General features: G+C 43.3%; 1 protein-coding gene across 3 annotated transcripts in view; it reads left to right on the top strand.

Moving 5' to 3' along the window:
- LOC140211098 (FERM domain-containing protein 4B-like) overlaps nt 1-16190 on the top strand; it is a 342398-nt gene that overhangs the window by 116036 nt on the left and 210172 nt on the right. For 2 of the 3 annotated variants that reach the window (XM_072280548.1, XM_072280547.1), the window contains exon 1: nt 6267-6443. The exons of the other annotated variant lie outside the window; for it this stretch is intronic. In XM_072280548.1, coding sequence (XP_072136649.1) covers nt 6282-6443 — 162 coding nt within the window. In that variant the 5' untranslated portion in view covers nt 6267-6281. Of the gene's footprint in view, nt 1-6266; nt 6444-16190 lie in introns of those variants that run through there. 3 annotated transcript variants of the gene reach the window in all.

Genomic DNA, 16190 nt, shown 5'->3' with positions numbered 1-16190 from the left:
TGGTTTCTGAATCTGCAATGTAAGATTCTCCCAAGCTTTGCAGGAAAAAGCTGGCATTCCATAGTCAACAGGAATTCTGCAGATGCTGGAAATTCAAGCAACACACATCAAAGTTGCTGGTGAACCCCTTCAAGGGTCTCGGCCTGAAACGTCGACTGTACCTCTTCCTAGAGATGCTGCCTGGCCTGCTGCGTTCACCAGCAACTTTGATGTGTGTTGCTTGGCATTCCGTAGTACTTGTTTATCCATGGTTACCTCGGCTTGAACAGGGCAAGATGTGAAACTTATTGTGCAAAGCATTAAGAGTTAAATATGGTTATCCATTTATTGTAAACTGCCTCCCAACTTATTCCTAGGGACTTTTTATTTGATACTGACTGCAGATTCAGAGTACAGGTATCACTCCATCAGTTTTACCATCTGGAGGTTCTATCTTGGCACACTTTTGAATTGCCTATATATATATATATATATGTATGTGTGTGTGTATATGTGTGTGTGTATGTATATGTGTGTGTGTGTATGTATATATAAAATATACATACACATCCATCCATCCATCCATCCATCCATCATAAAAAACAACCAACAGATTTCTGGCAGTTGGCTTTTTATTTAGATCCAGACCTGTCCTGCAAGGGTGTGGGAGAGGGTTAACAAGTGTCATTATAAGGCTTATGAATGATCAGTCCACCATGGTTCTCTGGAGGGGAGGAAATGTGGATTTGAGCAGTGGTATTAATAGACTGAGAGACGATGTGTGCATGCTGGCAAGTTGGATTTGGGTTCGTGTTCATTGACTTGGACTTGACATGAGAGGTCCTTTGTCCTGATGAGGCATTGAAATCAACTCAGTGGACCATTACTGCAGCAATTGATCTCTATGGCCATATCCTTATTTCTACCTTTGGGTGTTGTCATAGATCCCTTCTGAACAGAACTTCCCTGTGGATGCCTATGTTTTCCATGATTTTTAGGATTCCATCCATTGCTACAGTCTTGTTGATACTCCGAATATTTCTACTTTGCATAAATGACTTCCAGCAGTGGTTGGATTAGAGGTCATTTTAACTTTAAGTATGCAGGCTGTGCATGGGGACTTCTGAAACTTCCATCTATTAATATGTGCCAATGGGGGCAGGGGGGGCGGGGAGACAAACTTATTGTCACAGAAGTGTACATGTGTCTGTCAAGTGTGGACATGAAAATCGCTCTCTAGTGATCCAGGGTAGTCTGGTATGGATGCCCTCCCTGTTCCACTTTAGCAATTGTATTTTTATCCGTGAATTTCCCACTAAAAATCTCCAAACCAACAACTGATATCTGCAAATTTGCCTTATGGTTAACAGAATTTCCGTAATTCACCCCCATCCACATAGATCACAACGTCGAGGTGCTAACAAATCTAAAATTGTTAACTCTATCATGAGCAGTCCCACAATTAATAATAGTAGGAAAGATTGGTCAACTTTTTTGTAAACATAGTCTTAAATTAATGGACATTAGATGTAAATAAACACAATACATCAGTGGTCGTTAAAAGTACGTAGAGAAAGTAGATGTGTAACAGTCACAGGAACCTTAATCAGCTGCACCTTCTGAGAAATAAAATGAGCCTGATGTGGAGAACTGCCACAGAAAGTGCACACCTGATTCTACACTGACCGTTAGGATGAAAAGCAGCCTTTATATCCATCGCTTCTTCTGTTCTTTTGATTGGAATTTCCATAAATTGGAATTCTTAATCAATTGACACCTATTCATTAACTACATCATTTGCATTTATTCAGCAGTCAGATATGATCACTAGGAGTATATGCTGTTAAAACTAATAACATTTGCACATGCAAATTTTGTGCAAATCTGCATTTACTACGATATTAAAAAATCAGGAGAATGACTGGAATGGAAAACAAAACCAGACTTGGCCTCTGTAGAGCAAACACATTTTGAAAGCTGTTCTCACCAAGAATGTGGAAACTAAGCTGAAAGATAAGAGTGGAGATCGTTGGTTGAGCATGTGACTGCGGACGTACAAAGCAGATTTATGTTGCTTCAACAAAATGCTAATAAGTGTTGTCAGAACGGTGAAAGACTGCTTGCATTACATTACACTTCTGCCTGCTAATTTGCTGATATCATGGAGTTGGAGCTGATCCAGGCATCCAGGTTCCTGCACTGAAGAAGTGACAGACTTTGAGATGTCTTTCAAACCCTACGTCACGGTGATAGGTGGTATCTGAAGCCTGAAACCAGGGCCTACAGGCTTTGAAAGAGTATTCAGCCCCTACAACAATTTTCATATTTTACTGTCTCATTTTCAAAGTTTGAAATGTATTGAAGTAGGATTTTTTGAACTAATCTAAAAAACATTGTGCATTATTCAAATCAAAAGAAAAATTCCAAAGCCTGTCAATTAAAAAAACAAAATTGAGGCTGAAAAAGTATTTATCCCCTTCGTAATTATTACACTAACTTTCCTCAGATGAAATATACAGTCTTAACAACTCTTCCACTTTGTTGATGTAGAATGTTGGAGAATCACCTTTTTTCAATGACTTCATAAGAATAAATACCCCCTCTCTCTGTAAGGTCAAACAAAGTGATAGATTTTCAGCAGACCAAACCAAAGTAAAGACAAATAGGCATTTAAGACAAGTCAGGGAGCTGATAATATACATTTGTAGAAGCATAAATCTGGTTAAGGGTACAAGACAATCTAAAAGGCACGGAACATACCTCAGAGCTCAGTGCAGTCCATCTTAGAAAGATGGAAAAATTATGAAACTGCAGCCACACTGGCTAGGCCAGGCTGCCCTTTAAACTTAGTCACCAGAAAAAAATGGTACATGTAAGAGAGGTTACTGTGATGCCAACAGTCACTGTGAGCGAGCTGCAGAAGTCAGTGACTGCAAGATGAAGTTCATGGCTCTACAATCTCAAAGGCCTTGCACAAAATGTGTATTAATGGAATAGTGGCAAGGAAGAAGCCTTGGCCAAAAAAAAACATATCCTTGCCTGTAGAGACTTTGCAAGGTGTCACTTAGAAGATGCTGTGAAGTGTGGAGGAAGGTCTTGTCAGACTAAAGTGGAACTTTCTGGCCTCAACACTTAATAGTACCTGTGGCGTAGATCTAATACTGTGAATCAGCCAGGTAACACCATCCCTAGCAGCATGGTCTGGGAATGCTTTTCAGCAGAGACTGGAAGTCTGGTCAAGATCAATGGGAAGATTAAAGCTGTTAAATGCACAGAGATCCTGGATTTAAAAAAAACTTGCTGGCCTCTGCCAGAAAGCTCAAACTGGGGAGAAAGTTTGTCTTTCAACAGGAAAATTGACAAAGCACACTGTCAGAGCAAGCATGGAGTGGCTTCATATGAAGAAAATTGACGTCCTTCAGTGGCCCAGTCAGAGTCCTGGCCTTAACCTGATCGAACATTTCTGGTAAAATCTCACAATTGCTGTCTGTTTCTGCTCCCCAAGTAACCAGGCACAGCTTGAGCAATTTTGCAAGGGGGAATGGGCAAATCCTGCTCTATCATATTGTGCAAAGCTAAAAGAGGCTATCCAAAAAGACAACTGGATGTAATAGCTTTGAGGGGTGGGTCAACAAGTACTGAGGAAGTTGGGGCGGGGGGGGGGGGTGAATACTTTTTGAACTGCTGACATTCAGTTTTGAATTTTTATTTTTTCATGCTTTACAATTTCCCCTGGTTTTTTGGGGGGGGAGCTGTACTGTGAAAAAAGAAGAATGTGATTCACAAATAAAAATTCTCAGTTAAATTGATCAAAATCTCTGTTTATAGTACTCATGTATGTGAACAAAAGGTTGGAGGCTGAATACTTTTACAAGGCACTGTTCAAATCAAAATCAAATCAAGTTTAATTGTGATTCAAACCAAATGAGAAAAGAGAGCGTTCCTCTGGGGCCAAGGCGCTAAAACGTGCATGTACATTCAAATAACGAGAAAAAAAACATAGTCATATAAGAAAACACATTTTTATTCCAAGTCTCTGAGTGATAAGGAAGGAATGAGTAAGGGACGTGCATCAACTATGAAGGGCTGATTGATTCTCCAATATGCATTTCCTTAAGCACAACTTGTATATTGTTTAGGATCAGCAATTTTTAATCTAACCAGATCCAATATATGGCTACCAACAAGTAGAAGGAAATAAGATTCTCGGATCATATTTTGGTTTTTAGTTGGAAGGTCAAGGATGTCCTGAAAGGGGAAGGTGAACAGCCAGGGGTCGTGGTATATTTTGGTACTAACAACATAGATGGGAGACAGGATGAAGTTCTACTGCAGAAGTTTAGATCGTTAGGAAGCCATATAAAGTGCAGTTCATTAAAGGTTGTATTTGTTGGATTGCTTCCAGTGCCTCAAGGTAATTGAGTATAGGAGTAGAAGAATACATGAGTGTATGACTGAAGGATGGTGTGCCTAGTCAGTCTGGGATTGGTTGCTTGAGAGCTGCCACATGAGGATTATTAGAGGTCAGTCATGATTGAGCCTCTTTCTTGAATGTAAATTGCACTGAAAGGAAACTCAACCAGCAAAACATGCTCATCAACACATTTCATGTCATTGCTTTTGGATCAAAGGTTGGGAGATGACATCTGTTTCCCAAAAAGTGGAAATAATTCCCCTTGATGGAATGAAATGGAGAGAGTGGTAAACTTCTGATGGAAAACTGCAAGAGTAAGATCCAATTAACTAGAAGCTGGAATCCATTTCATAAGAGTAATTGCATTCCATAGTGAAATTTCTAGGTGAGTATTATTTCATATGGACACTATATAATTGGTCATAATTCCCTGTCTTTAGGATATTAGCATGTTTAACTGAGTGACATTTTGTCATAATAATTTCCTCAACAGTGCTTCTTGAGATACTGATTGGCAGCACCAACTGTGCCGGTATCATAGCGCATTTGAAAAAGAAAGGCATTAGTTTCAACTTGACACGTGATGGGTTCATTTAAACTATTTAGAGGTTGTCAACCATAGTAATAAAACACAGCTCCAAGCAGATTTTAATAAAATGGCTTCCATTGGTTTAAAAAGTAAATGTTTTTATTCCATTCCTTCAAACAGTAGTGGAAGTTAGCTAGCTAACGGTAGTCTGTTTTGGGTTGGGTTTTCGGCTCTGCTGTGGGTGGAGTTGAATGTTGTTTCAAATCTGGTTGGCTTTCAGAAAATGTCTCATTTTCCCTGGAGAATTCTGAAACAGATTTACAGCTGAGCGGTGGCTTCATGCCAAAGCCAATACATGCTCTGTTAAAAGATCTTTGTGCAACTTTAATCAGGAAAATGCAGGGTAGTTGTAAGGGGAACAGTTTATTATCTTTTTCCCAATCAGTTCAGGAACTCAAGTCCAGAAAGGTGACAAAAAAAATCAATTAAACTTCAATCTATTTGCTACAGAATCAGCTCCTGCCAAAGAGACTTATTAGGTCTTCCATTAATTAACCTCTGGACTGTTAAACGGATTTCGGATGTTAAGTATTTAGGTACAAAAATCTTTACTGCAGTCGCTTGCTAGCTGCCATGATAGGAGAGTCCTCTCATATGTGTTGTGCTCTACCTGGGAGCGTCGTCTTTTTGTTAAAACCAGATGCAGCAATAAGCTTTCAAAATTGCCCTGAAGTATCAGTCATTTATGTACTTAATTATGAGTAATGAACTGAATAGTTCAGATGAATATTAAGTTCAGTGTTTTTACTCTTGAAACAACATAAATGATTCAAGAATATTCTCAGGAAATATTTACCGCCTTGTGTTTCTTTTTCAGAGATAGTAAGACACCACTGAATTTAGAAGAACTATATTCATTTTCCACTTCAGGCAGTTTTGCGCCAGCCTTATTCAGATCCATGTATATTTTTTTTTGTCATTCAGCAGGAAATTAGGAAATGAGCACAGAATTCGATTACTGCACTTCTGGCAGTTGCTGAGGTTAGGCTAGATTCTCGTCTGAGTCGTTTGCATAGAACTGAGCAGTGCGGGAGTTTCTTGTCAGGGCTCTGCCACGAAAGATATTGGCCTGGCTTCAAGCAGTACTGGGGCATGCTTTGGAGTCTGCCCAGGGAGTGCACTGAAAGGGGAGTTTGTTTTAGAATCCGACCTGTGTCTTTATATCTCCCTGCTCTTTGCGTAGTGCACAAGTAAAAGCTGATGTAACCCCGCAGCTGAGCAAGCTGAGAGTATTTCCAACCTACTTTTAATTAACTAACTGTCTCTAACAAATCCAAAAAAGATTTTTTTTTATTTTAAATGGCTTCAACGTTCATGTGTGGAATGGAAGATCTGCTGTTTAGTGGCAGTCGATTTCTGTGGACTCTGACAATAACAACTTTGAGGAGGTGGTACACTGAGAGGTTGCGAGCTTGTCAGCAAATGCTGAGGACTTGGTGTGGACTACGTGATGTTTACCAGGTAAAATAATTGTCCACATTCCAGTGTGTGTAAATGTACTGTATATTCAGATTATTAGCAAGACTTGCTGTGTGCTAAACTGATTTTCTTTTACTGCAACGTGGATCTTGTAAGACTACTATTTTTCTAAATTATTTGCCTGCTAATGAAGTTGCATTGGAAGCTCATGTAACAATGATCACGTTTCTCACAAAGTATTTTTCTCTTCTTGCAAAGGATTGATCATAATCATCTGGTCTTCCCTTCAGTTGCCACGTTATTTAAAAAAAACGTGTATGCAAATGCCAAAAAAAGGAGCTTGCGATTGAGTGATAGTTACAGGCAGGAGACCCAAAAAAAATCATTTAGAACATCCAGTATCTTTAAAGACCAATCTGTTTCATGACATTTTGTTAATAATAACTTTAACATGTGTTTAAATGTGAGTGATGTTAATAGGAGACCCAAATATTAAATGTTACTCTGTGAAGACTTTAATCTAGAGGTAATGGTTTGTACAAGTTGTAATATTAATAATAAAGACTACCCTGATTTGTTTCCATAGGATCTGCTTACCAAAATATGCTCTCAGTTTTACATTCAAACTTGGGCTACTGAGGGAAAAGTAATTATTGTTGTGGTGTTGTTACTGATAGGCTTGTTAGTTACAGGATCAGTTGTTCACCACGGAAGGGGGAAAGGAGGAAATTATCCAGCAAAGATCAAGATGGTGAGCATGCTTCTTTTTTAAAAAAAAATAGATCAAAAGCAAGCAACCTTTTTCCACTTCCTTGTCTAGGGAATGATGTGCAACACACAAAGATCCAATAGAGGGAAAGAGATAATCGTTTTGAAAAGGTGATACAACAAATCACAGTAATGAATATTTACAACATTTTGAACTGTTTTGACCTCTTAATCCCTCTGTTTCCTCATGCTGGGGAAAGTGCTGTGGGGCTCGCCATCTCTCCTAAGTGCCGATTCTTCATCTGTAATTCTTGGTCAAGAATATGTCCAAGGTATTTGGGAGGAATCCCATCTACATCAGTTGTGTTTAGTCCCCTGCTTGGATTGCTGGATCAGAGTCAGGAGTATAAACCTTGAAAGCACTTTGCCTTTCATATGGGTCTACTGACAGAGGTTCATTGAATTATATCTTGGGTTGCCCAAGCTGTATGCCTCAGAATTGCACTGTGCAATGTGCAGAGGCATCATTTTAGCCAAACTGTCATGAACAATCTCTCCTTGTAGGTAAGGCATCTTGTAGGACCCTTGAAAGGGAAAATGGTCTTCAGTTCTATCGTAAACTGCCCGGCACCTCCCAGAAGCCTTGCCAACTCAATGCTATTTTTTTCAGGTTTTGATATATAATTTTATTGTAAAAAAAAATCAAATCATGCAATAAATTATTCAACAGTAGTTTGTAATGTAAAGTAATTGTATACATTTTGTATGTGTATGGCAACTTATCTTTGTGGCCAGCAAAACGTATCCAGTAGAGGTGTTACCAACATAATTGCAATGAACCCTTGCAGATCACTGATATAATGTACTTCATGAGATGCCAAAGGGTTTGCAGCTCTTTTTAGTTTCAATGCCCAAAGGTCACGCCTGATCCCACTCCTTTTCCAGTAAGAAGACCTGATGTCACAGGAGTCTGAATTTTACCATTACCATTGCTTTTTTTTTCTCTGTGGGTGAGGGGGTCGGGGATTATTATTATTGCTGTTTATTTCTCCAGGAGAGGGAGTTGGGGGTTGTTAGTGTTGTTGTTTTTCTACTGGTGGGGATTGTTACTGTTGCTATTTTTTTCCTGCAGGGGAGGGGGTTTTTGATGTTATTGTCACGGGTTTTTTAAGCCTGGCGGGGGTGGGACTTTGGAGTCTGAGTTTTGTTTCTTTTTCATGCTGGGGAGAGGGAATTGATGACTTTTCCTCCAACATGGTCTTTCTGTATTTCATGGCTATCTGGAGAAGACAAATATCAGAGTTGTATTGTACATGTATACTTTGACAACAAAATGAACCTTTTGAACCAATAGATGCAGGGTATTTTACTAACTGCACATAGCGATACAGCGCGGAAAATTGAGCAGCATTCAGAAGCAAGGATTCTGTATTGCTGAGGTAGAGTAGGGAAGTACAAACCCAACAAATAAATAATAAACACGAAAGATTCTGTAGATGCTGGAATCCCAAGCAATGAACACAAAATGCTGGAGGAACTCAGCAGGTCAGGCAGTATCCATGGAAACAAATAAACAGTTGACGTTTCAGGGTGAGACCCCACATCAGAACTGAAAAAGGAGGGGGAAGAAGGTTTGGGGGGGCTAGTGGAAGGGGTACAAACTTAGAAGGTGATACAGGGTTGGGTGGGGGAGATGTTGGAATGGGAATAGGGATTGAAATTAAAATGGTTGGCTACTGAGAAATCCTGCTCTTTGCAAATTGAGCGAAGGCACTCGACAAAGCGGTCCTGCAATCTACATTGAATCTCACCGATGTAGAGGAGGCTGTATTGGGAGCACCGGATATAGTAGATGACCCCAACAGATTAACAGGTGAAGTGTTGCCTCACCTGGAAGGATAGTTGGGGGCCTGAATGGAGCTGACGGAGGAGGTGAATGGGCAGGTGTAGCACTCCGGCTCGCAGGGATAAAAGCCAGGAGGCAGATTAATGATGAGGAATGAATGGACAAGGTTCAAATCCTACCAATCAACTCTGTTTTCCCTGGAGTCATTTGATGCTATTTCTTTCAACTGCTCTTTCAGTCATTCTCAACAGAAAGGTCTTGCACATGAAGATGCCATTTGCCCACTAGTGGAGAAAGTCATGGAGGCCGCAGCTTGTGGGATACTCATTCAGGAAAGGGAACAGTGTAGACATGGGTTGCCATCATTCAGGGTAGATGATGACCATCTCCACTCCACCTGGCATTAAGTTACTTTGGCTTTAGCTTTACTGGGTTCGTTGGCATCAACCATGTAGCTGGACCAGAGACAGACACAAGGCTACAGCAGCTGACCCATGACCTGGCATACTGTAGAGCACCTTCTGCCACTCCAGATTCTGTCCACATTTGCAAGTCACCAGTTAGGGGGGGCATGATGGAATATCCTCCAGTACACTGGATGAGTGCATCTCCAACGATACTCAAAACACAACATCCTTCTCAAAGGCAATTAGGGAGAGGTAATAAAGGCTAGTCTTGCCAGTGTCAGTATGTTTCATTATACTAAATAGTGGTTGAACAAAGGTTGGTTTTGAATCCCACACAAAACTCATTTGAGCCCCTACATATTTGAAAGATAATTAGCCTTTTACAACTAACACAGAAGGAAATCTAAATTCTCCATGTAATGTGTGCATCCATCCTGGGCCCAACACATCGACAGTCACAAAGAGGGCTTTAGCAGTCTGAGGAGATTTGGGATGTACCAAAGACTCTGGCAAATTTCTGCAGAAGTAATATGGAGAGCATTCTGACTGGCTGTAACACTATCTGGTATGGAAGCTCCAAAGCATATGACTGGGGGGGAAAGAAAGATCTAGAGTTTTATAGACTTAGCCAGCTTCATCACAGGCACAATAGTCCCCAGCACCGAGGCAATCTTCAAATGCCAGTGCTTCAAGAGGATAGTATCCATTATTAAAGATCCTCACCACCGAGGACATGCCCTCTTTTCATTAATACCACCAGGGAGAAGGATCAGGAGCCTGAGAGCCCTTACTCAACATTTTAGGAGCAGTATCTTCCCTCCATCAGATTTCTGAATGGACCACAAATACTACCCTGCCTTTTTTTTGCCACTACTTTTTTTTGTGGCTTGTAGTTTTGCACTGTACCGCTGCCGCAAACAACAAATTTTACATGTTAGCGATAATAAACTTGATTCCGATTTTGATTCTGAATGACTTGCGCCATTCATTGGTTGCAGTTAGCATCAATTTGTCGAGTGCACAGTGGATGATGTCACTTGGCACAGGAGATCCAGAGCACATCTTTTTGAATGTTGGCAATCCATGTTCAGAGGACCGTTGTTAAATCAAAATCCTTCACTTTGCACACACAAGCATTGTATCCTGTAGAAGAGTGCTTCGCCAGTTATTTCAGGGCTTCCAGGTCAACTGAACTGATTAGGAATGGACACAATTTGCATGACTTCTCCCAGAGGTTTAAGGTGGATTAGAGGTGTGATATTGATGGACCACAAAGGTGGCAGCACAATCAGTCCAGTTAACAAACTGGACTGATGGTGGCTAAAGGTTACACTTGGAAAATAAGGGCTACTGTATAATAGACAGTGATGGATGTAAGCAGTGAATTATTGACACTAAAGTCTTGGTGGGAGATGATCAATGAAGAAAGGAGCTGCAATATGATTTTCCATTCCCAAATTCATTGCTGCAGCTTGCTTGATGAATTTGTCAGAGCAGAAAATGTGAGCGCAGAAAACTGATTGCATCCTAATATGCACGTGACCTTCGAAGGTTATTCTCTATAATTCAGCTCCAAGGTTTAGGTCCTCGCATATCTCACCAAAGTGTTTTTATCTTCCTTTCTATGAAACACATCCCCAATCACCATAGCCATTCAAACATATCTTTGTGCAACATTATATTTCGACCTAGTTGCCTTCATTAACTGATCTTCTGTGTCCTCCTTTGCAATGGCTGCCGTCGTTCTCAGTCAGTGCTCTCATAGGCAGCACAGAAAGAAGAGGTCCCAGTGGACAAGGTGGTGACGAGATGTGAGTTGTCTGAGCCCTGTTCAGCTGGATAAAAAAAACAGCACTGCAGGGGAGAATGGCAATTACTAATGGATGTAAAGCAGGGCATATGAGTTTGGGATGGTTACAGTATTCCAGCTGAACTGTGCATTTGTGCAGAGAGATTGGAGGAGTCAATTGTCATAACCCGGGGAGACATTTGCAATGCCTCCAACGGTAGAACAACGACCACCTGCATGAAGTGATAAACCTGCCTCACTGAGACTATGCATATATTGAGTGTTGCCCCTAGCAAGGCAGGTGTTGTAGGATGAAACACATCCGTAGCCACCTCTGTTCAAGTCAGTGATCCACAGCAAAGTTCTCACAACTCACTGTGCAGATGACGCAATGCATGGTAGCACCCTCCCGCGACACAAGCAGCTTAACCAGTCACGAGAGTAGCCTCCTCTGCTGATGTCATGACGGTTGTGTGGGGAGGAGGAATGGAGGTTCAGATTTGTCCAAAGGAGTGGATGTCTTGCAAATCATGAGAGGATTAAATTTTCAAACCTTTGAACTAGGGTACAAATGAGTGTGGACACAAGTTACTCATCTGAAATATGTTTGATTTTTGACTGGAGGATGATCTTTTAACTTCTGTGATGTGTTAGACAATGAGCCAACAGTAATGGAATGTGAATGAACTGCCTGTGGCCATATATGCGAGTGGCTGTGTTGGCCCATGAGGTTGAAGTAGAGAGTGATTTTTGGTTTGTAAGGAGGGTGGATTGCCGGAGGCTAAATGGCCCTCTTGATAATGCTGGCTACCATTGCTGTGGACTCGATGAGTGCCCGCTTGTGACCCAACCTGCTTCTTTATCATCCTTTCCCTCCCACAACAGCATATAGCTCCTCTCCACTCATTATTATAAATCTCCTTTCCACCAGCTTCATCTCACAATTCCTGTTCTTTCTAATCACCACCCCCGCCTCCATCAGTCCAGGTTGCATATAGAACCTCTCCTTTCTGCTCCATAATATGACAAATGCTGTTACCAATCTGGAGACCCTGTCTATTTTGAAGAGCACATCCAGATTGATTAAGTTAACAGAGCTGCATCTTTAGATTTATTGGAACTTGCTTGATCAATTTTGTGGAAATAGATGGCTTTGGTTTCAACTGCCCCAGGGTCTCATTGCATTGATTCCTCAATGGAGTCATCAGTAGTTCCTTGTGCCTCCCCAAGCAGCCAATCCCAATGCCCGCATGAATAACCACAGGAAGTAATTGTGGGAGCTGCTCTGGAATTTTGCTCACATTAGTAGAAATGGAGAGTTTTAAAGTTGTTCAGGTGATCTGAGAGGTTCTTGAAAGTATTATATAATTACAATACAATTGCATTTGTATGTCAATTGACCACTTTGGTGGTAAAGTTTATACCATTGTGTAGTGTGGAAAACATTGCTGCAAAACTTGCATGTGCCCGGCAGAGTCTGGTAGGAATCCCAAGGAGTCCAAGCTGAGAGTCTGGAGTCTCTACCACAATAATTATATCCAGCAAGCAAATCTCTCTGTGAAGCATCATCCCCAATACTGATGACATATCTAAGAAACTCTGCATCTGACTGGATATTTAGATTAGAACCTCCTGAATGTTAATGAACTTATTTTTCCTGTGCAGACTTTAGCTGTTCTTCAACCTCTTGATTTGTCCACCCCTTGGATTCTGCAGTCTAATTGCATGAGCAACACACATTATGATGTGACGATGGACAGCTGTTAAATTCTGTGTCCAAGAGAACTAGCCTAGGTGTTTGCAACATTTACAAAGCTGGCCCAAGTTTTCCAAAACCTTTCTCAAAGGATCCAAAAGTACCATTGCAACAATGGAACTGCTCAGTAAGTACAAAGTAAATAGGAGTCCACTCCTCAGTTTGTATCCAGAGCATAGCTGTTCGATAGTTCCAGTTACTTTGAGAAACTCGTGCTCTGTTCAATTTCAAGCTGCTGTTGCCATTGAATTTACTGACTTTAACTTGACACAAACTGAGCACAAGAGTTTAGTTCATCCTGTCACCCTTTGTTAGCCAACAGTGTATATGTGAGTGAAGCACCTTCAATTACTCCAAAAGACTGAGGTTTGGTAAAATACTGAAAGGCTTTTATTCACTGTACAATACAACCTCCACAGTCAGTGTCTGCCCCCGGACTGAGGGGGAGGGGCAAGGCGAACACCTTTATACAGGACTCTGTGGGAGGAGCCACAGGGGCAGTCAGCAGAGGGGTGTATCCAGACAGGTAACCGAGTTACAACATATATACGTGGTTTAGAAACATTCACCCCTCCTTTTTTTAAAAAAGAGTCCAGCGGGGTGAAGTGACTGACAATATTTACAAGAAGTATATTTACAGGTTAAGTCTATCAGGCGGTCGAGTCCGTCGCTGTGATCTACGTAGCACCGGCGATGGCGGTTGTGCTGGCTCCGGCCTGACTTCAGGTGCCAGCACGTTAGGCGTCGGTAATCCCTCGTGCATGTGCGTCGCGCCCGGTATGGGAGTGTCGTGTGGTGTCTGTATAGGGTTTGGGGTGCACGGTGTCTTGTAGGTACATACGTTGGTGGGTACGGGGTCAATAGTCACCATGGAGTGCTCAGGGCAGGGGCCCGGAGCTCCTGCGGGCGCCAGGTCGCGGATGGAGACCGTGTCCTCCCGCCCATCAGGTAAAACCACGTAGGCATACTGGGGGTTCGCATGAAGTAAGTGAACCCTCTCGACTATCGGGGAGTATTTATTGCTCCTCGCATGTTTCCGAAGCAGCACTGGCTCCGGGGACGTCAGCCAAGTTGGTAGGGTGGTTCCAGTGGTCGATTTTCTGGGAAAAGAAAAGAGCCGCTCATGAGGGGTGGCATTGGTGGCTGTGCATAACAGGGAGCGGATGGAGTGGAGTGCCTCGGGAAGGACCTCCTGCCAGCGGGAGACCGGCAGTCCCTTTGACCTGAGGGCTAAGATTGTGGCTTTCCACACTGTGCCATTCTCCTTCTCTACCTGTCCATTCCCCTGGGGATTATAGCTCGTGGTCCTACTGGTTGCAATTCCCCTAGCCAGTAGGTATTGGCGCAGCTCGTCACTCATAAATGAGGACCCTCTGTCACTGTGGATATAGCATGGGTATCCGAACAGAGTGAAGAGCTTGCGCAGGGCTTTTATAACTGACGTGGTAGTGGTGTCGGGGCAGGGGATGGCGAAGGGGAACTGCGAGTACTCGTCAATTACGTTAAGAAAGTACACATTGCGGTCGGTGGAGGGAAGGGGGCCCTTAAAGTCAACACTCAGTCGCTCAAAGGGGCGGGTGGCCTTGATTAGTTGTGCCTTTTCGGGTCGGTAGAAGTGCGGTTTGCACTCTGCGCAGACTTGGCAGTCCCTGGTCATCGTCCTGATCCCCTCAAGGGAGTAAGGCAGGTTCCGGGCTTTCACAAAGTGGAAAAGCCGGGTGACTTCCGGGTGGCAAAGGTCTACATGTAGGGCGTATAGCCGGTCGATCTGCGCGCTGGCACATGTTCCCCGGGATAGGGCATCGGAGGGCTCGTTGAGCTTCCCAGGCCTGTACATGATGTCATAGTTGTAGGTGGAGAGTTCGATTCTCCACCTCAGAATTTTATCATTTTTGATTTTGTTCCGCTGCTGATTATTAAACATGAACGCGACTGAGCGCTGGTCAGTTAGCAGGGTGAAACTTTTGCCAGCAATATAGTGCCTCCAGTGCCTTATAGCTTCCACTATGGCCTGGGCCTCTTTCTCTACCGCAGAGTGCCGAATTTCAGGGCCTTGAAGGGTACGGGAGAAGAACGCCACTGGTCTTCCTGCCTGGTTGAGGGTAGCAGCCAGTGCAAAGTCAGAGGCGTCACTCTCTACTTGGAAGGGAATGGCCTCATCCACCGCATGCATTGCTGCTTTGGCAATGTCCCCTTTTATGCAGTTAAAGGCCGTGTGGGCCTCGGCAGAGAGGGGGAATGTGGTGGACTTGACCAGGGGGCGGGCCTTGTCTGCATAGTTAGAGACCCATTGGGCGTAATATGAAAAGAAGCCCAGGCACCTTTTGAGGGCTCTGAGGGTATTGGGAAGAGGGAGTTCCAACAGGGGGCGCATACGGTCGGGGTCAGGGCCAATGACTCCATTCTCCACGACACACCCAAGGATAGCAAGTTGGGTGGTCCCAAATACACACTTGTCCTTGTTATAGGTGAGGTTGAAAGATTTGGCCGCTTGGAGAAATTTTTGGAGGCTGTTGTGGTGATCCTGCTGGTCGTGACCGCAGATGGTGATGTTATCCAGATATGGGAACGTGGCCTTCAGTTGGCACTGGTCCACCATCTGGTCCATTGCCCTCTGGAAGACAGATACACCATTCGTGACACCAAAGGGGATGCGCAGGAATTGATAACGCCTGCCGTCCGCCTCGAAGGCAGTGTAAGGACAGTCCTCCCGGCGGATGGGAAGCTGATGGTAAGCGGATTTTAGGTCTATGGTCGAGTACACCTTGTACTGTGCTATCTGATTGACCATATCTGCGACGCGGGGTAGAGGGTACGCGTCGAGCTGCGTGAACCTATTGATGGTCTGGCTATAGTCCACGACCATCCTATTCTTCTCCCCATTCCGAACAACCACCACCTGCGCCCTCCAAGGACTTGTGCTTGCCTCAATGACCCCCTCCTTGAGCAGCCGCTGCACCTCCGACTTAATGAAAGCTCTGTCCCCCGCGCTGTACCTCCTGCTTTTAGTTGCCACGGGTTTACAGTCGGGGGTCAGGTTGGCGAACAGCGGTGGGGGAGGGATCCTGAGGGTGGAGAGGCCGCAAGTGGTGTCGGTAGTGTGGCAGTTGGCATGATGTTGGGTGGGATGTGCGGGTCGGTGTGTGTGTGTGGTCAGTAGCGGGGTACGTGACATATCTCTACAAAACGGGATTTATGACAGTAATTGGCGGGAGGGGCCCATCATACTTCATTGTCACACTTTTCAGGTGGCTCTGGAAGTCCAAAGGTATAAAGGTGTTCA

Source organism: Mobula birostris, chromosome 16 (genome assembly GCF_030028105.1).
Source record: "Mobula birostris isolate sMobBir1 chromosome 16, sMobBir1.hap1, whole genome shotgun sequence".
In the NCBI taxonomy this organism is placed as follows: domain Eukaryota; kingdom Metazoa; phylum Chordata; class Chondrichthyes; order Myliobatiformes; family Myliobatidae; genus Mobula; species Mobula birostris.
Note: the sequence above shows the minus strand (reverse complement) of the source record. Positions and strands in the feature narration are given on the sequence as shown.